The 21,563-nt window shown below is 46.2% G+C and overlaps 1 protein-coding gene across 2 annotated transcripts in view; it reads right to left on the reverse strand.

Moving 5' to 3' along the window:
* Positions 1-21,563, reverse strand: part of CALU (calumenin) — a 28,823-nt gene that overhangs the window by 6,962 nt on the left and 298 nt on the right. Inside the window, exons 2-4 of one of the 2 annotated variants that reach the window (XM_081210461.1) lie at positions 9,187-9,422; positions 3,951-4,144; positions 823-989 (exon numbers count right to left, since the gene is read on the reverse strand). In XM_081210461.1, coding sequence (XP_081066587.1) covers positions 823-989; positions 3,951-4,144; positions 9,187-9,413 — 588 coding nt within the window. In that variant the 5' untranslated portion in view covers positions 9,414-9,422. Of the gene's footprint in view, positions 1-822; positions 990-3,950; positions 4,145-4,217; positions 4,412-9,186; positions 9,423-21,563 lie in introns of both variants that reach the window. The other variant, XM_081210460.1, reaches the window with a different exon arrangement.

The raw sequence follows: 21,563 nt of genomic DNA on the forward strand, positions 1-21,563 counted from the left end.
ACCCAGAGGTGGCAATGATAAGCTGACCAGAACCAGGGTGGATATGATTTAAATCAATTCCATTTAAATCACTAGTCATTAAGACTTGATTTAAATCATTTTTTTTACAGGGGGACTCATTCTTGCTGGTATAATCTTAATATTTGCAACCAGATGGGGGTTTCATTTTTGGAATAATAAATTTTCAGAGCAGTTAATCAAAAATGACTGATTTGGTTGTACTATTAGAAATACATAGAAAGATAATTATGAAATTATTGTGAGGTTTAATAAGTTCACTGTTTATATTTGGCCTGCTTTTCTGCTGTACTTTATTGGAAGGAGAAGAAAAATCATTTCCTTAATAACAATTTATTTAACTAAAACATAACATTATAGCATATGTTTCCATGTTTGTTAACTGATGTGGTTAAACAATTTTTTTAAAAAAAAAAACATGGACTGAGTTTTAGTACACATGAAAAACTTAAAACAAATCCTTATTTCCTGATGAATAGCCTTTGGACTAGAATGTAACTTTTAAATAGAAAACTATCTGTAGAAAGATTTTTCCTCCAAAAGCATTTTATTTAAAAATCCGATTTAAATCTACAAAAATCTGATTTAAATGTAAAAAAATCTGATTTAAATAAATTAAAAAAACAGATTTTTAAAAAAAATTATTAATATTATCCACCCTGACCAGAACACATTTCAGAAGCAGCATTAAAATGGTTTCCTAAGCCTTTTGAAGACGGGATATGGGTGGCAGCATGTCACTTAAATACAGTTACACTTGCTCTCTGGTTTAAGTTAATCCATGTGTCCCTGCGTGGTACCCACCTGCACAACTATATCCTTCATGTATTCATATTCTTCAGGATGCAGGAAAGCAGTGAACTCTTCCTTTGTAGCAATCAGGTCACCGTCTTTGTCCGCCATCTTGAACCTCCGCTCATCTCTCACCATCATCTGCTTGTAGTTAAAGCCATCGTCGGGGTCGGGGTCGTCTGGGTGGCAAGAGAAAGGTTGCGTCTGCTTCAGTACCAGGAGATCACTTGAGGGGTAACAAACCTCACCGGTGTTATCATTACTACTGCCGGAAGTGCAGTTTGCACACGTTTACTGAACATGTCACAGGGCACACTGTTCAGGGAAAACGACGGTAGAATAACTGCAGCCCAGCAAGTTCTGCAGCACCCTTTCCAAGAGCAAAATGTTGCTGAAGGTCCCTGGAGTTCCTCAGCCACAGAACGGCCAAACCAGGCTCCAAGTGACCATAATTTCTCACTAGCAAAAATGGTTGACTCTTTGGTCACCCTCCTGCTTTAAGGTGCCGTATTTTTCGCTCCATAAGACGCACCTGGAGGAAAACAGGGGGGGGAAATATCCTGAACGAAACAGTGAATGTGTGATTTTTATGGTTCATGCTGTGGCCACAGACATGTGATCTGATGGTGAATTTGGGGTGACCCAATGCAAAAATCCAGAGGATCCATGTGGATCTGTGCTTTGTAACCATGTTTTTGCGTCACTGCAGCCCCAAAAAACAGTGGGTGCGTGATTTTTTTGGTGCAGGCTGTAGCCATGGACATGCTATGTGATCTGATGGTGAATTTGGGGTGACACAATGCAAAAATCCTGAGGATCCTTGGCTTTTACCTCCCCCCTCCCAGGCAGCCTCCTTTATCTCTAGAGTCCCTTATCTCCCCCCCGATCGCTTACGGATCAGCTGCTTCCTTTCAACACTCCCTTCCCTCTTGTTCGCCTTAGTGTCTTTTCCTTAGCTGGAGCAGTTTTTTGCTCCTCCTTTTCTTCTAATTTCTCTCATTGCTTTGGTATTCCTGTCTCCTCTCCTTGCAAGTTCACAGTCTTTACCTCCCCCTCCTCCCCTGGCAGCCTCCTTTATCAGCAGCCTTATCTCTCTGAACGCTTACCGATCAGCGCTTTGTTTCAACACCCCCTTCCCTCTTTCGGGGGGAAAAAAAGCAAGATCTGCTTTTCGCCCCTGGGCTCCAGGGACCACACATTCGCTGCATAAGACCACAGACATTTCCCCTTACTTTTTAGGAAGAAAAAAGTGCATCTTATGGACTGAAAAATACGGTATATTTTAACCACAGCAATTACCGTATTTTTTGCACCATAACACTCACTTTTTTCCTCCTAAAAAGTAAGGGGAAATGTCTGTGCGTGTTATGGAGGGAATGCCTACGGGTGGCATGCCTACGGATTTTCCTCCTCTAAAAACTACGTGCGTGTTATGGTCGGGTGCGTGTTATAGAGCAAAAAATACGGTATTTCATTTCAAACCAACTGCTAGAGATACATAAAAGAAAATTTATTATCTGAGTATCAAAATTAAAGTAAAAGCCCAGAGCAACATGCTATATTGCAACAATGAAGGCTCTTTTCCCAAGTCAAGTCAGGGAATGCAGGATAAGCAGGAAGGTGTGTTTGCAATAGGCTCGGAGCTTTACACACTAGCTCCCCCCCCCCAACCTGGTGCCATCCAGACAGTGCGGACTACAACTTCCATCAGCCGTAGGCAGCATGGACGTGCTAGCAAGGGCTGATGGGAGTTGTAGTCCCAAAGATCTGGAGGGCACCAGCATGGAGAAGAATGGTTTGGGTCAATGCTAGTGAAGAGGTTTTTTGAAAGACCCCCGTCCCACATTGCAGAGTGGTGAGTTCCTGGGCACTGCAGCTGAACCCAGAAGTTAGCCTTGCACTGAGTGGCATTTCCTCCTCTGCAAACGGGAACGGCGGGCTCCTGGGCCAGGGTTGGGGATACCCGTGACCCTCAAGATGCTCCTGGACTATGTGACCACTGGCTGTGGCAGCTGGGGCTTGGGGGAGCCGCGAGTCCAACACAACCTCTGGGGGGCTTCTCTCCACCCCCATCGTTCTGCCCAGACACTGAGGTCCAGCGCCGAGGGCCTTCTGGTGGTTCCCTCACTGCGAGAAGCCAGGTTACAGGGAACCAGGCAGAGGGCCTTCTCGGTGGTGGCACCCGCCCTGTGGAACACCCTCCCACCAGATGTCAAAGAGAAGAACTACCAGATTTTTAGAATACCTCTGAAGGCAGCCCTCTTTAGGGAACCTTTTAATGTTTAACAAACTACTGTATTTTAATACTTTGTTGGAAGCCGCCCAGAGTGGCTGGGGAAGCCCAGCCAGATGGGCAGGGTATAAATAATAAATTTTATTCTATTCTATTCCCAGGATGCTCCCCTCCTTTCTTAGGCAAAGGCCTTGAAGAGCTCAAACACAACAGGAGATTTAACATTTACAGCCGGTGGTAGCACTCAAGAGAGTTACCATTAAGACCACGTCGCTATGCTGTATTTATCAATGAAGCAGAGGTGAGAAGACGCATCTCCAGTCAAGTTCCAAGACTTCTAGGGCTTTTTGCGCCTCCTCAATGTAAGTTAGCAAGGGACCATTTTCCAAGGAGAGAACTGCTACCTCTCCCATAACATGGGATTCTATCCTGTGTTAGAAACTCAGATATATAAAGCTAGGCACCAAATGGCTCCTTAAATTAGGGTTATGGTCGCCCAAACTGAATGCCTGGTTGCCATTTTGGGGCCAGGTGGCTCAAAAGTCGTATTTCTCAATGTGACTTTTTGGTTCCTGACTGTGCAGCTAAAGTATAACGGACAGAATTCTGCAAGGTGTGTTGCTGGTGTGCGAAAACTGCCAAGATCCAAAGATCTCCAGGCACGCAGCTCCAGATGGTGGCGACGTCAGGCGCTATCCGGGCATTTTTACTGATAGCCAGGTGCAAAATGTGCCTGGCGAGTTTTGAACGCTGATTCTATCAGCAGAGGCGCATCAGGCCCCAGCTCTAAATCATTAGGCAATTCAGGTTTCCCATGGCCTGCAAGACCACCCTGCCCGCCCACCCCCTTTCCTGCTTTATTGGCAGGAGATCAGGATGACTGCGGCTCTGGCAACTTGCCTCTTACCCAGGTAAGTGCCATAGGTCACGTTTCTGTACTCATCCCAGGAGATTAAGCCATCTTGGTTCATGTCATACTCCTGCCACTGGTGCTCTACATTGTCATACACGTACTTCTTCTGCGCCTTCTTAATCCAGGCCTTCAGCTCCCCCTCGGTCACAAACCCATCCTTATCCGTGTCTATTTTACTTACAATCATTCTACAAGACAAAACAAGCAAGTTTCAAGACGCCGGGCTCCAGAAAGCGGTTGCCCCAAGAGCGGGGGACCTACCTAAGATGTAGCCGTAGGTGGCATTTTTATACTCTTCCCAGGAAATGAGCCCGTCCTCATTGAGGTCGTGCCCCTTCCACTGACGCTCTACATCCTCGTAAATCCAGCGCTTTTGGGCAAATTTAATCCAGTCTTTTAGCTCTTCGGGAGTTACAAACCCGTCCTTGTCTTCATCTATTTTACTTACAATCTTTCTGTAGGAAATGCAGAAAAAGCCGGCAAGAGTTAAAAGAGACAAAAGTAAATTAAATTCCTGGGCCTACCCGGGGGGGGGGGGTCATGTGCCCTGTTTGGCAACGTCTATGGGGCAACCCAGTAGGAACGCGGGTGGTGCTGTGGTCTAAACCACAGAGCCTAGGGCTTGCCGATCAGAAGGCTGGTGGTTCGAATCCCCGCGATGGGGTGAGCTCCCGTTGTTTGGTCCCAGCTCCTGCCCACCTAGCGTTCGAAAGCACATCAAGTGCAAGCAGATAAATAGGTACTGCTCCGACAGGAAGGTAAACAGCATTTCTGTGCGCTGCTCTGATTCACCAGAAGCGGCTTAGCCATGCTGGCCACATGACCCGGAAGCTGTCTGCGGACAAACGGCGGCTCCCTCGTGGCGCTGTGGGTTAAACCACAGAGCCTAGGACTTGCCGATCAGAAGGTCGGCGGTTCGAATCCCCGCAATGGGGTGAGCTCCCGTTGCTCGGTCCCTGCTCCTGCCAACCTAGCAGTTCGAAAGCACGTCAAAGCGCAAGTAGATAAATAGGTACCGCTCCGGCAGGAAGGTAAATGGCGTTTCCGTGTGCTGCTCTGGTTCACCAGAAGCGGCTTAGTCATGCTGGCCACATGACCCGGAAGCTGTATGCCGGCTCCGTCAGCCAGTAAAGCGAGATGAGCGCCACAACCCCAGAGTCGGCCACAACTGGACCTAACGGTCAGGGGTTCCTTTACCCTTTAGCTTTATGGGGCAACCCAACACTGGGAGGAGCAAGAGCCCTTATGCTACCAGGGAGAGGGCACCTGTAGCCACCTTTTCTTGCTGGGACTCCCTTCAACCACAGCCAGTATGGTCAACAGTCAGGGAGGATTGGGGGCTGCAACCAACACCCCTTCCCTGCCCTCTTCTGTACAGTGGTACCTTGGTTTTTGAACAGCTTAGTTCCTGAACAACTCAGAACCCGAACACTGCAAACCCGGAAGTAGGTGTTCCAGTTTTCGAACTTTGCCTCGGAAGCCAAACGTGCTCCTGAGCTTCCGTTTTCACTGTTGCACAGCTTATTTGAGTCCCCCGCGTAGCAATTAAGGCTTCCTTCCTTCAGTTTTAACCTTAAGCAGCAAATTTCAGTCCCCCCTCCATCATAAATAAGGCTTTTTTTGTCCCGTTTTTACCCTTAAGCAGCAAATTTCAGTCCCCCACAATCGTAATTAAAACCTTCCATTTCTGACTGCAGTGTTCTGAGGTGATATTTGGTGTTTTGTTTTTCCTGGGTTTTTTGCATTTTTGTTTCTGTGGCTTTTTTCATTTTTGTGTCTGTGGCTTGTTTTTCATTTTATGATTGGTTGATTGTGTGACTGCGGAAATGGATAAAAGCCCCCCCCCATCCAAACAATGACTATTATCAGTGAGGGTAAGAAAAAAATTAATTTTAATTTTTATCATCTTATTTATTTTATAGTACAGAACATTGATTATTTCATTTTATGGCTCAGTGGTCTCGTTAGATAGTAAAATTCATGTTAAATTGCTGTTTTAGGGCTTTTTTTAAGTCTGGAATGGATTAATCCATTTTGCTTTCTATGGGAAAGCGCACCTTGGTTTTGGAACACTTTGGTTTTGGAACGGGCTTCCGGAACGGATTAAGTTTCAGAACCAAGGTACCACTGTATTCGGAAGGAACAGACTGAAGCTCTAGTGTTTGACAGCCTTGTTCAACAGCAGTGTGGCAGCTGCTCATCTTTGAGGCCCAGTGGCCTCTGAAACCCTCAGCAATTTATATGGACCTCTCACGACAGCCCACCTCCCCGCACATCCAGCAGTAACCAAGGACCTGGCCTGTAACGCCATGAAAGCACGGAACCAGATCCTGCCAGATGCAACCCATTATTTGGCACAATTAAATCGACTTTAAACATTAACTTGCATTTAACAGCCCTGGTCTCAGGAGCCCTGAGGCAAGGAAAGCCACTCAGACACACACAGAAAGGCTTCCTCCTTGCTCCAGGCAGCTGCCCCAGGGATCTCCAGTCACAGCAGCAGCTGCTGGGAATCAATAAAGCGAGTTGAGTCCGGGAGGACAGAGCTAGGGAAAAGGAGGGAAAGGGCTGCAGCTGCCACCTCCGCTGAGAAGCTCAAAAAGCAGCCAAGATGGAGGCAAGGGTGGCGGTGGTGACGGCTGGTTTTGAAACTCCAAGGTAAACGCATGCTACCTTTGTACTGTGTTAAAAACACATTTCCTTTGTGGAGTGTCAGATTCTTTCCCTTGACACCTGACCCACTAACAGGCAAGCTCTCGAGGGCCAGGCGTTACACTTGGGCTGCTCTCCACCCCTTCGCTATCCTCCACTTGCATCAAAGCATGCTGGTGAGGGATTTAACTGAAACCCGACCCACAAGGAAAGGTCGAACGAGGTGGCAATTCTGGGCAAGAGGCGTGAGTCCTAGAAAAGTCGCCTGCAACCTGCCTGCCCTAACTAGACGACGACGACTCGCCTGAACAGCAGGACACACATCCTGCTACTCTAGAGCAGCCTTCCCATCAGCCCTTGCCAGCGCAGACAGCTGCTCTGGAGAGTGTTCCTGTGATGTAACGTGAACTGGAGTGCTCGGCCCAAATTTCTGCTAGACCTACTGGCTTTGCTCGAACCCTGCTTGTGTGTGAGTGTAGGGTGCCACATGCACCTTTGAAGGTGACCCGGAAACTACAACTAATCCAGAACGCGGCAGCTAGACTGGTGACTGGGAGCGGCTGCCGAGACCATATAACACCGGTCGAGAAAGACCTCCATTGGCTCCCAGGACGTTTCTAAGCACAATTCAAAACTGGTGGGTGACAGTCTGGATACCCTTCTTCTTGCCCTGACCCTAATGGGCACCTGCCTGTTGGAACAACACAGCAGCACCCTGCTCACAGCTGCCAGAGAAAGGGGAAAAAATCTTGAATCAATTTTCTGGCACAAACGAGAATGTCACGGAAGTGATGCAAGCCTGTACTACTGTGCTGGGCTGGACAAACAACCAGGCTCTTTGGCCAAGGCCCCCACAGCGGTGTGGCACGTTCAGAAAGTCTCGACAGTGAGGGGCTAACGGGGCAAACTTGCATGATTTATTTCCCAAGGAGAGCTTTTCCCAAGTCTGGAGCAGCAGAAGCGTAAGAATGCTCAGCCAAATATAACCACAGCTGTCACTCCTGTTACTTGACACTTGGGCCACGGGGTGGGTGGGGGTTGCAAGGTGCGGGGCAAGGCATTTCCCACTGCACTGCCGAGGGAGAGCCACTAGCCCCATCAAGGTCACAGCTTTCTTGAGGAGCTAATTTGAACAAATGTGATCAAGCAAGTTACGGTATTAGCACTGCTATTCTCCTCGGCATGAACTCCAGGGCCCTGGTCAAGACTCTCGCCGTGGGCACAAATTTATTAACAGTGGTACCTTGGAAGTCGAACGGAATCCATCCTGGAGGTCTGTTCGACTTCCAAAACGTTTGGAAACCAAGGCACGGCTTCCGATTGGCTGCAGGAAACACATTTCCTTTGCGGAGTGTCAGATTCTTTTCCTTGACACCTGACCCACTAACAGGCAAGCTCTCGAGGGCCAGGCGTTACAGTTGGGCTGTTCTCCACCCCTTCGCTATCCTCCACTTGCATCAAAGCATGCTGGTGAGGGATTTAACTGAAACCCGACCCACAAGGAAAGAAACCTCCTGCAGCCAATCAGAAGCCGCGTCAGACATTCGGGTTCCAAAGAACGTTCACAAACTGGAACACTCACTTCCGGGTTTGCGGCGTTCGGGAGCCAAAACGTTCGACTCGCAAGGTGTTCGTGAACCAAGGTACAACTGTACTGTTAATCAGCAACTCAGTAAAAGGTAAAGGGACCCCTGACCATTAGGTCCAGTCGTGGCCGACTCTGGGGTTGCGGCACTCGTCTCGCTTTATTGGCCGAGGGAGCCGGCATACAGCTTCCGGGTCATGTGGCCAGCATGATTAAGCCGCTTCTGGCGAACCAGAGCAGCGCACGGAAACGCCATTTACCTTCCCGCCAGTATTTATCTACTTGCACTTTGTGCTTTCAAACTGCTAGGCGGGCAGGAGCAGGGACCGAGCAACGGGAGCTCACCTCATCGCGGGGATTTGAACCGCCGACCTTCTGATCGGCAAGTCCTAGGCTCTGTGGCTTAACTCACAGCACCACCTGCGTCCCAATCAGCAACTTAAGGGGCACTTAATAACAAGATGCACCTGCACAGATTTCAATGTAATCTTTGGGGAACCTTTGGCCTTCAAGGTGTTGCTGAACTACAACTCCCATCAGTACCAGAAAGCGTGGCTGATGGCCAAGGATGATGGGAGTTGTTGTTCGGCAACATCTAGGTCAAAGGCTCCTCACGCCTGCCGTAACTCTGTAGATACTGACCTGGGAATAATTTCCGTTTAATTCATGCCAGCTTACTTCTGAGAAAAAGTCGCTAGCTTTGGGCTGCAAGTCTGTCTAAAGGAGGAATGGGTAACTTGAGGATTTTCAGGTGCGGTTGGGCTCCAACATCTACCAGCTGCAGGTAGCATGGTAAATGGTGAGAATCCCACAATACCTGGAAGGCTACAAGCTCCCTACCCATGGTCTAAAGGCAAGGACAGTTGCTTAGCTGGACTGTGCATCAGAGCCCCATGGGATCTGGCTTGTGGGGAAGGCACACAACAGGCTGCAGTGGATCTGAGTCACCCCCCAAGCAGCCTTCCTATGTGAAAACCATCAAGGTTTCCTTACCCCAGCCTCTCCTTGCTCTCTTCTGGCGTCAGCTGGTCAAAGGTCTTGGCCTCATCTGCACCCAGGAAGGCATCGTGGTCATAGTCGAAGTTCTGTGCATCGTCATGGACCTTGTCGCTGAGCTGAGGTTCGTGGTGGATGCGATCCTTCTTCTCGGTGGGTTTGCTCAGAACGCAGGCGGTCCACAGGGACAGGTACAAAACGACCTGCCGAACAGCCACAACCATGGTGATATCCTTGGGAAATTAAACACAGGGGCAACAGTTAGCTTGTTTGAAGCTGAAGGTCTTCAGGCTTCCTGTGGGGACCATCAGTCACGCCCTGCAATTGCCCTTCTACTAGACGCTTCCAACTGCAGAAAAAGGACGTTATAATTAGCTGGCTGGATGATACCACTTGTCTTAATTAGCAAGAAGTGATGGCATTTGTGATTACCAGGTTGAATGTGCCCATATGAACCCTGAGTCTATTATTTTCTCATGGCATAGAGGCATCAACAACTAGCCAGGCACACACTAGTTGGGTTAAGCTAAATGTAACTGACCACACTGCCCTCCTGCAAACAGGCAATTCTGAAACTACAAAGAACGGAAGTCATGTCTTATTGGCTGTGTAGGTGTTTAGAACTAGAGAACTACAGCCAAAGACTTGGCTAGTTCATTCTGATCATGCCTCCAGAAGCTCCCTTTTTCATCCACCCCTCTGCTGCAAACTGCACACTGCTCCTCTGTCCCAGGGTCCCAAGTGACCCTCCATTAGGACAAGAGAACTTACATGTGAAAAGGATCTTACATGTGAAAAGGATCTAGGAGTCTTGGTTGACCACAAACTTGACATGAGCCAACAGTGTGACGCGGCAGCTAAAAAGGCCAATGCAATTCTGGGCTGCATCAATAGGAGTATAGCATCTAGATCAAGGGAAGTAATAGTGCCACTGTATTCTGCTCTGGTCAGACCTCACCTGGAGTACTGTGTCCAGTTCTGGGCACCACAATTCAAGAAGGACACTGACAAACTGGAACGTGTCCAGAGGAGGGCAACCAAAATGGTCAAAGGCCTGGAAATGATGCCTTATGAGGAACGGCTAAGGGAGCTGGGCATGTTTAGCCTGGAGAAGAGGAGGTTAAGGGGTGATATGATAGCCATGTTCAAATATATAAAAGGATGTCACATCGAGGAGGGAGAAAGGTTGTTTTCTGCTGCTCCAGAGAAGCGGACACGGAGCAATGGATCCAAACTACAAGAAAGAAGATTCCACCTAAACATTAGGAAGAACTTCCTGACAGTAAGAGCTGTTTGACAGTGGAATTTGCTGCCCAGGAGTGTGGTGGAGTCTCCTACTTTGGAGGTCTTTAAGCAGAGGCTTGACAACCATATGTCAGGAGTGCTCTGATGGTGTTTCCTGCTTGGCAGGGGGTTGGACTCGATGGCCCTTGTGGTCTCTTCCAACTCTAGGATTCTATGATTCTATGATTCTAGGAAGGAGGAAGATACAGGCTTGCAAAAGCAGCCTTTGCCATCAGCTGGCTGGAGTTGATCGATGTTGTAGTCCAAAACACCTGGAGGTCACTAGATTGGCAAAGGCTGAGCGGAGGGAAGGAAGGTAACTCCGTTGGCAGAGCATGCCACTTCTTAATCTCAGTGTTGTGGGTTCGAGCCCCACGTTGGGCAAAAGATCCCTGTATTGCAGGGGGTTGGACTAGATGACCTTGTGGACCCTTCCAACTCTACAATTCTATGTTTCTAAGGATACAGCACTGGCTGACAGGTGGAAACTGAAGGAGGCAGAGGACAGAAAGAAGCAGGAACACAGAATAAAGACACAGGTGCTTTTTTATTGGCCCCTCCTTCTCTCAACTCTGCCTCCGCCATAATCCATTCATTTCCAGTTCTGCCTTCCTGGACTCCCTGTAGCATATATTATCATGATTACAAGTACACCTTACAAACCTGATTTCACATGATTACAAGTACACCTTACAAACACATATTTTGAATACAATTACGGTACATATCTGACTTCCCTCCCCCCCCTTTTGTGTTTCCTTTTCTACTTTAGATTTTTAACACTTTACTCCATTTTTTCTTCCTTTTATCTTAGTTATATTTTTAACTGTTTGACTTAAGTTAATCCTACTAATGAACTTATTTGCATCCCTGAACCTTTCAGATATTCTACAAATTTTCCCATTCTTTAATCATTCCCCCCCCCCCCCGGTTTCATATTACACCCATCAGTTTTGCCATTTGGCATAGTCCATCAATTTAATCAGCCACTCTTCCTTAGTTGGTATAGCATCTTATTTCCACTTCCGGGCAAACACCATTTTGACTGCGGTTGTGGCATACAAAAGCAAATTTTTAAGGTCCTTCAGAATCTCTAAATTCATAATCCCTAAAAGAAAAGCTTCCGGTTTTTTACTAAAGGTTATCTTAAACATTTTCTTCAATTCATTATAAATCATTTCCCAGAAGACTTTTACAGGACCACCACATATGATAGAAAGTGCCTTTCTTTTCTTTACACCATGGGTAGGCAACCTAAGGCCCGGGGGCCGGATCTGGCCCAATCGCCTTCTCAATCCAGCCCACGGATGGTCCGGGAATCAGCGTGTTTTTACATGAGTAGAATATGTCCTTTTATTGAAAATGCATCTCTGGGTTATTTGTGGGGCATAGGAATTCGTTCATTTTTCCACAAAAAATATAGCCCGGCCCCCCACAAGGTCTGAGGGACAGTGGACCGGCCCCCTGCTGAAAAAGTTTGCTGACCCCTGTTTTACACTTTCAGCATATGTTTGAGTGGACTCCCTGTATCCTTGGCCCACACCTAGTAAGAATGTTTTCAGCATCTAGACTAGCCTGTGACTTCTCCGCACACGGCATGCTGCTGTTCAATGCTCATTTAATCTATCATAGCATCATAGGTGTACAGCCTATGGAGAATTTGCTTGCAGATTCGTAAGCTTCAGGAAAGTATTCAGCACAACTGAGTAAGCCCTTTTGGAATTCAATGCTGGTGCTATGTTACGTTCTTTTTTAGGCTTAAGAAGAACTCCCTCTGCAATGTTGTGAAATTCCATCTTGAAGGAAGATTCCGCAATGAAGAACACTAATAATAACAATCTCCTCTTTTTGTGACATACCTAAAGCAGCTAGGAAATGCTCACCTAACCTAAAATGATAATAAAAATGTCATCAGGCAAGAGCCATCTGAGAACTGAAGGGGAGTGTTTTCCTGCCAACTACAAAACACTGTGGCAGTACAGAATTTGCTCACCGTTATGGAATTTCAACAGCTCCATGCATAAAGAGATACACAATTTATAGTCTCACCCAGCCCAGGGAGAAAAATCACATCACAGGGAAAAGAGAGGAGGGGATCAGAGTCACCAAGCTGTTCTGGCAAACGCTTAAGATTATGGGGGAGAGATTCAAACCCCTACCTGCTGCCAAAGCCATCGTATATATTCTATGTACGCGATGCGCTCGAAGGGGTTCTATGCAACTTGCATTCCAGTAGCAAGACTTTAAACTATTTATAGCGCATCTTCCTCCACCACCCTTCGGATAGCTGCAGAGCTAGCTCTGCATAGGCCACAGGGCTCCCTATAGCTCCCCTGTTCCAGAATGAGCCACCACAATACCTCATGAAGGCCTGTGTGGAATTGACGCAAGGAAAACTAACGTGAGAAACCTCTGCGCATGCCTCACTGCAACCCAAGCAGTCTTTTAATCTGAAAGAAACAGGGCCGGAAGGTCTCAGGGGGCTGGCTCCCTAGTAATGTAAAACATTTTTCAGAGAAGTCGGAAAGTCCAATTACAGTTTTATCTGGCCCTGTGAGCTAAGCATTCCAGCGGCACATTATGTAAGATGTCTCTTCTGCCTTATGTACAGAGTCAGTTTGCGGCTCCTGTTCAGTACTGCCAACATTGGCTCAGCAGTGGCTCTCCAGAATCTCAGGCAAAGGTGCCTTTCCCTGCGAGTTGAAGGTAAGTAAAAGGACCCCTGACCATTAGGTCCAGTTGTGACCAACTCTGGGGTTGCAGGGCTCATCTCGCTTTACTGGCCGAGGGAGCCGGCGTACAGCTTCTGGGTCATGTGGCCAGCATGACAAAGCCGCTTCTGGCGAACCAGAGCAATGCACGGAAACGCCATTTACCTTCCCACCGGAGCGGTACCTATTTATCTACTTGCACTTTGACGTGCTTTCGAACTGCTAGGTTGGCAGGAGCAGGGACCGAGCAACGGGAGCTCACCCCATCGCGGGGATTCGAACCGCCGACCTTCTGATCGGCAAGTCCTAGGCTCTGCGGTTTAACCCACAGCGCCACCCGCATCCCTTTTCCCTGCGACGTACAATTCTGCAATTGGAAAGGCCAGGGATTGAACCTAGGACCTGGTATGCATCCTCCATTTCTGAATATGGTTGCTGAGGGAGTGGGAGAGCGGTTTGTCCCTGCACACGCGTTGGACTTCAGAGGAAGCACCTCCTCAGCCCCATGTGACTTTCAGAAAGATGGCTCCACTCTCCTGGACAGCACCAATTACGCCCAGAAACCAAGACCAACCAAAATGTATGGAGCACACCATTCACAACTTTCGCTGACCTGGAGCTCTGCAGAGCTCAAAACTCTGCTGCCCTGCCTTTCCTTGGACCACAGTCCCCACCTTACAAGCACTCTATCATCATCATCCACCTTTTTCTCTAACAGGACTCAATGTGGCTTACAGATAAAAACAAGAACTGCTAAAAACATAGAACAGATTTAATGGAAACAATGAAATTTTTTTCAAATGGCTTGCCTCCAACCAGGTTCTACTTAAGAGTAGCAGACCCATTAAATCAGTGATGGCCAAACTTGGCCCTCCAGCTGTTTTGGGACTACAAATCCCATCATCCCTGAACACTGGTCCTGCTAGCCAGGGATGATGGGAGTTGTAGTCCCAAAACAGCTGGAGGGGCAAGTTTGGCCACCACTGCATTAAATTTAATGGACCTAAGTAAATCACATCTATCACTTTCAATGGGTTTACTTGGAGTAGAATATCCAATACATTTTAGTGTTCCCATGTCCTCCAGGCATTTCTGGTTATCTTTTTGTGACCCTGGTCCTGTGACATACCCCTTCTGATGCAAACTCACACTCATTTTGACAAACACACTTTCTCCCTTAGTTCATAAAATCTCGTGAAAGTTACACTGGTCAAGACTTTTCAGCCTTCTACAAGCCCAGGCAAGCCCATGACACACACAAACACTTCCTTTTACAAGGGGCCAAGTGTGTTATGGCATTGCCTGGGGATAGAAAGCAGAATAGGTCAGGAACTTTTCTGGCAAAACAGCCAGGCCTATTCCTACGCATACTGAAGTGGCAAACATCAGTGATATTTTGCCAACAATGAAAGTCTCTTGTTAAACTTGCCTTCCAGGCATACGCCACTGGCGCCGGGGCCTGCAACTGAACGTGCCCAAAACACCTCTCCAAACATAATCTCCTCGTGAATTGGCTACTCGTATCCAAGCGAGCTTTGCTTTCCCATTAATGACAACTTAAAGTCAAGGTGTTACACAGAAGTCCATTTATAATTAGCCGACTTTGTTGCAAGGAGCACAACAATTATATATAGAATTAATCGTAACACATCTAACCTTGGCTGGCAGAAATGAAATTTACATGGCTCCCTAGTACACACGGGGTGGTTTTGCCCAAAGATTATTCCCTTTGGGGGAAAAGCTTTTTCAAACAATTAATCAAATGATGGGACAATTGGTACAACCAGACACAAAAGTAGCTCTGCTATCTTATTTTACTCCTCATATTAAGAACATAACCAATAAATACCCAACCTTCCATTTATTAACTGCAGCTAGATTAGTGAATGCAAAATTCTTTTGGAAAACTTTAAATGCAAATCTTTTAGAAGCCTGTATTTTGAAAGTATGAGACACTGTGCTTATGGACAAATTGACCATTTCACCAAAGAAATATCGATCTGGGAGGAGAAAGATTCACAACTATACAATCTGATATCCTTTTATTGACTTTGTTAGAGCGTTAGATAATGCTCACAAGCTTGTCAAGCTGCATCCGAGATACATCCATTTGCATCATGCATACAGCCCCCCCCATCTATTTGTATGAAACAAATGACTTCACAAGAGGGTCAGAAGTCGAGTTCAAAAGGTTTACGAGCTGCGCCGGCACAACTGACATCCCTTTGTTGTGGCAAACAACAAAGCTTTCTCTCCCCTTTCCCTTTCCCTTTCTCACCCACCCTCAAAATCAGCTACAAAGGTTGAGGGAGCAGATTTTGGGGGTGCGCAGAGGGAGGAGAGGGAATGGAAGTTCCCGCAGAACTATGCGCACAGGGCATTGGATACAACCCATTATGCTCACATTAAGGCCAGATTTCATTTTTAAAACATGCTATTATTAAAAGCAATGACAAACCTAGACAGCATATTAAAAAGCAGAGACATCACCTTGCCAACAAAGGTTTGTATAGTTCAAGCTATGGTTTTCCCAGTAGTGATGTATGGAAGTGAGAGCTGGACCATAAAGAAGGCTGATCGCCAAAGAATGGATGCTTTTGAATTATGGTGTTGGAGGAGACTCTTGAGAGTCCCATGGACTGCAAGAAGATCAAACCTCTCCATTCTGAAGGAAATCAGCCCTGAGTGCTCACTGGAAGGACAGATCGTGAAGCTGAGGCTCCAAGACTTTGGCCACCTCAGGAGAAGAGAAGACTCCCTGGAAAACACCCTGGTGCTGGGAAAGATGGAGGGCGCAAGGAGAAGGGGACGACGGAGGATGAGATGGTGGGACAGTGTTCTCGAAGCTACCAGCATGAGTTTGACCAAACAGCGGGAGGCAGTGGAAGACAGGAGGGCCTGGCATGCTCTGGTCCAGGGGGTCACGAAGAGTCGGACACGACTAAACAACTAAACAACAACATTAAAAACTGGCATGCATCTGTAAATCCAATTTTAGATTTCTTTATTCTGAAAAGTCAGTTCTGTTAAAAAAAAAAAAATCTACACTGCCTAAAACCGGCTGAGGACTCCAACTGGCTTACTCCTACTTCCAATTCTTTTTTTCCAAGGTATTAGGACTATTCTGTCTGTTAAAACCACAACATATTAGACCAGCACACAAACACATGCCTTAAGCAAATTGCCTGTTTCTCCAAGTATCTCACACAATGAGCTGTTTATATCCATGAGCTATAAAGCACAGCCCAGAACAGGAGACAGCAATCTCAATTGCACATCCAATTTGCAATGTGCCTGCACCTTGAATTTTCTGTCCCCCAAACCCATCATTTTGAGCTATGACACAAAAAGGAGGGGATTCTAAGGGACACGGACAACAGGTCGTTGATAGGGGGGGTTTTTTTGGGGGGGAGCAGAGTGATTGGAGGGTAATCACTATACAAAGCAAGATGCAGAAGCTTTTTGCATCTCTTATCTCAGAGATGGGCAGACACGCTGTGGCAATTGTCATGTTACATGCTCCAAACTCATCGTGACATAGTAGATTGGAGGCTTGTACAGTATTTAAAGAAACAGTTTTGACAGGCAGCACACATAAACCTGGCTTGCGGGAGAATTGCAGCGTGGTAATCCTCTCACCGCGCACACAACAGCATACAAAAACTGGTGCAATTTAAGGATGGGCAATTGGCCCACTCAACTGAAATTGGTGTGCATTGCCGGAGGTCAAGCTTTCAGAGTTCAGCTAATAGTGCCTTATCCAGTAGCCATATAGATACTGATCTCTTGTAGCCTTCCCTGAAGCATCTAATTAGAACTGCAAGAACTGAACGGGTCTTTGGTCTATCTGATCCGGAAGGGCTCTTCTGGTGTACTGAAAGAGCCACCAGGCAGCGAACAAAATTTGCCAGGCATCAGGCACATTTTGCACCCAGTTGTAGGCCACTTGCGACCAAGTGAAGATGCTCCGATGGCGCCTAACGTCTCCATCATCTGGAGGTGCATGCCTGGGGCTCTTTGGATCGGGACTGTTTTCATACACTAGCATCTGCAGAATTCTGTTATATTTTTTCTGCACAATCAGAATGAATTTCAGGAACCAAAAAGTCGTATTGAAAAATATGACTGTTGAGCCATCTGGGCCAAAAAATGGCAACTAGGAACTCAGTTTTGGTGACTGTAACCCTGGTTAAAGGAGCTATTTGGTGCCTAGCTTATATATCTGAGTTTCTAATACTGGAGGTAACTGGGAAGGGTCAACTTCATCAGCTGAGCTATCTATATGTGGCATGACACTCCAGACACTTAAAAAGGACTCTGTCCGAGAGAAGCTGGCCTCCTGCCTAGGGCTGGAAAACCATCTCGGATATCTAGGCACCAGGAGGATGCATATATAATTTTAAAGAACTAGCATCAAATACTTTAGCTTTAGCTTCACACAAAAATCCTGTATACTATTACCATTCAGATTTTTTAGCTGCTCCACAGCCAGAGGCAATTGAAGTGTTGTACAATAAAATAAAATGGGACAAAATACCAACAACACAAGACTCTGAAAATCATAAAACCAGTAATATTTCAGTAATGACTGGGTGACATTTCAAGGAAGTATTCTTAAATAAACAAACTTTCATTAGCTTCATTCAAGTAAATGCGAGTTCTCTTTCCCTCTGCTACTTATTCTTAAACAGCACCTTATGAACAAGTTACCAGAACACAGGAAGCCCCCAACAGCACTCAGAATACTAACATCAAGTAACCTGCTTCTCCCATTGTTTCATCTTGAGTGAAACAGATCTAAGCAACAGCCAACATATATCCAGATGTGGTGGTCATTCACAATTGCCAACAATGTGTACAATGTACAGTGGCCTGAGAGTGACCTTAAAATAGCAAACGGTGCTATCATACCCTGCAAATATGGACAACTGCTAAACATGGGAATAATTCAGGGCAACCACTTTTGAAACAGCTTAGAGCACAAAGAGTCACTTAACATAAGCAAGCTACCTTTATCAAAGAGTGGATTTTTACACCCACTGATTGCACATTTATGGATGAAAATAGCCTTATAACCTCTTAGTGACTCAGAGTACAAAACCAAAGAATTTGTTACATCAGACTAAGAGAGTATGGGATCTCATATACATGATGTTAGAGAGCAGCCTTCCCCATCCAGATGTTTTGGACTACAACTTTCATCAGCCTCAGTCAATGGAAGTTGTAGTCCAGAACATCCGGAGGACACCAGGTTGGGGAAGGTGATGTCACAGTGTCCTTGATTCTGTAGCAAGTACAAATGTGCTGCTGTTTTTAATCTTATATCTACTGTGAATGAATTTGTCTGTCAAGGGCTATCAGTCACGATTACCAAAAATGAAACCCCCACATTCAGAAGGAGAAAATCCCCAAGGACCAGCTGCTAGAGAAGACCATTACCTTCACGCCCAGATAAATAGCTGGCTACTGTCAGAGAAATAATGACAAAGGTTTGTGCAGGTGATCAATCCATGCCAGCCAGTCCAGGTGAAAACTGCACACAGTATACAGTGGTACCTCGGGTTACATACGCTTCAGGTTACATACGCTTCAGGTTACAGACTCTGCTAACCCAGAAATAGTGCTTCAGGTTAACAACTTTGCTTCAGGATGAGAACAGAAATCGTGCTCTGGCGGCGTGGCAGCAGCAGGAGGCCCCATTAGCTAAAGTGGTGCTTCAGGTTAAGAACAGTTTCAGGTTAAGTACGGACCTCCAGAACAAATTAAGTACTTAACCCGAGGTACCACTGTATTATGATGAGCAGAGCACCAGTGTTATACCACAACACTAGCGCTTTGGAAATGTTGCTGCCTTCAGTGGCACTTCCTCTCTCACTCCCTGTTTCCCATGCCAGGGACACAGCAGGCATGAAAGTGTTTAAAATGTGTGAATTGAATTGAAGTTCTTTTTAACTCAGGAGTGGAGATCCCCAAGCTCTCTCAATTATCTTGTTGCACACCAGTTCCTAGGATTCAAAGCCGGAATGGTCAATGATGAAAGATCACAGGTTGCTCACTCCAGTTCCAAAAGATCACACACACAAACACACACACACCACCACCTGGTGTTTCCAGAGTGGAAGTCACAGAATAAAAACAGTAAAACAACACTACCCCAGGATCAGCATCTTTCAATGTACAGTATATGTTCTAGAAGAGCAGCCATGTTAGCTATAACTAACTAACTAACTAACAAACAAATAAATATAATTATTTATTTATACTCCGTACATCTGGCTGGGTTTCCCCAGCCACTCTGGGCACCTCCCAACCGAATATTAAAAAAATATACAGCATTAAACCTTAAAAACCTCCCTAAACAGGGTTGCCTTCAGCTGTCTTCTAAAAGTCAAGTAGTTGTTTATCTCCTTGACATCTGACGGGAGGGCGTTCCACAGGGCGGGTGCCACCAATGAGAAGGCCCTCTGCCTGGTTCCCTGTAACCTCACTTCTCGCAGGCAACCGCCAGAAGGTCCTCAGAGCTGGACCTCAGCCCAATAAAAAAAAAAACACCAACATTCGGTAGCTGTAACTTTCACATCATGCCCAAACAAAAACGTGAACTAGATGGACAATTAGCAAAAAACCCAGTAAGAGAAGTTCCTATATGCTTGCTGTATACTTGCTTCAAAACAAACTGTCCTTGAATTCCAAGTTATCACTGGGTTGTTCCTTGTCTAATTCGTCAACTGTTCTGTATCTTTCGAAATACCCCAAACCATCTGGGAAGAGCTTGTACCTCAATGACAGAGTACACTGAGTGCCCAGGGTCCAAGATTCAATGCCCAATTAGGGGGCATCTCAGGGAAGGAGGGCCAGCAAAGCCCCTGCCATTCCTAGTGAGCAATACTGTACACAGGACTACATGAGCCAATGGTCTGTAATTATACAATGAAGGTTAAACATAAGAAAATCCAGTTTAATGGATGAGGCTAAAGTCCAGCATCCCGTTCTCACAGAGACGGACTAGATGCAGATCAACAGTTAGGGCTGTACAACAGTTAGGACTTATCCACACTTAGCTTTTGCCCTGTTCTTTCCAGGTACACGACTTTTTCCTGCAAAAACACACACCCTTTTCAGTGCTCCATGAGAGCTAATGTCAGTTTGGGTTTTGTGAACTGCTGTTTGCTCCAATTGAGCTTTAAAGAGTGGGTTTCCTTAGGGGGGAAACTGTGGCAAAAAGGGAGTGGGTGGGCTCAGATACAGAACTTTAAAGTGTGGACCTGCCTGGAAAGCAAAGGAAAACTAAGTGTGGGCAAGCCTGAATGCTCCTCACTTTTTAATCGCAGCAACTGGTATTCAGAATAAGAGAATAAGAATAAGAATATCTTTATTGTCATTCAGAGGCATACTGCCTGCAACAGTGCAAGCAGAACATAGCCACTGTGGCTAGTAAGAGTTGATATAACCTCATTTATTTATATTAATTTGTTTATTTATTACATGCTTCTCTCTTCGTGTCTGTATACATATGTATGTTGTAGATTTTTTTTAACGCACAGGAGAAGAAAACACTCAGCGAAGTCACGATCAAACTGATCAACAGGAGGTTCAGAACCAAGAAAAGGGCACTTCATAAACCGCAAGCAACTTAATAAATTTGCTGCGTTTTACCTTAAAAAGAAAAGCCCTTTCCTTTAAAAATGGTTAGTAAAGACAGACCTGACTCGAGTCGTCTTTACTAACCATTTTGTTAGACCTATCACAATTGCGCAGCCCAGAGGCAGGATGAACCGGAGCACCAAATTAGAGGGTGGGGTGAATCCTGACTGATGGGCAAATTGACAGGCGGACAAAAGAATTGACACCTAAGGGCGCCGTAGAGCAGCTTCCCCGGCCTGGCGCCCTGCAGTCGTTCTGGGCTACGACTTCCATCGGGTGGGAAAAACGTCAAGGGAGGCCCCGCTGGCGGACTGCCCAGTTATTGCTGTTTATTAAATTTATATGCCGCCCTTCATCCGAAGATCACAGCGTGCTTTGCAGAATAAAGTATTATTATTATTATTATTATTATTATTATTATTAATACCCCGCCCTCCCCAGCCAAGGCCGGGCTCAGGGCGGCTAACAAGCAATAATAATAATAATAATAATAATAATAATAATAATAATAATAATAATAATAATAACAACACAAATACAGAACAAAACGGGACACAGCAGCTGACCACCACAGAGAGAGAGAGAGAGACGACCATTGGATAGGAAAACAAGACGTGGGCCCGGGTGGCCCCCGGGTCTGACCCTACTTCCGTGCCCCTGCGCTTAAACACGCAAGTCCCCAGGCCGTCGGGAGGCGATCATAAGGGACCGAAGGAGGCACGTCTTGGCTGTCCA

The sequence above is a fragment of the Podarcis bocagei genome (genome assembly GCF_964188305.1).
Source record: "Podarcis bocagei genome assembly, chromosome: 10".
Classification (NCBI taxonomy): domain Eukaryota; kingdom Metazoa; phylum Chordata; class Lepidosauria; order Squamata; family Lacertidae; genus Podarcis; species Podarcis bocagei.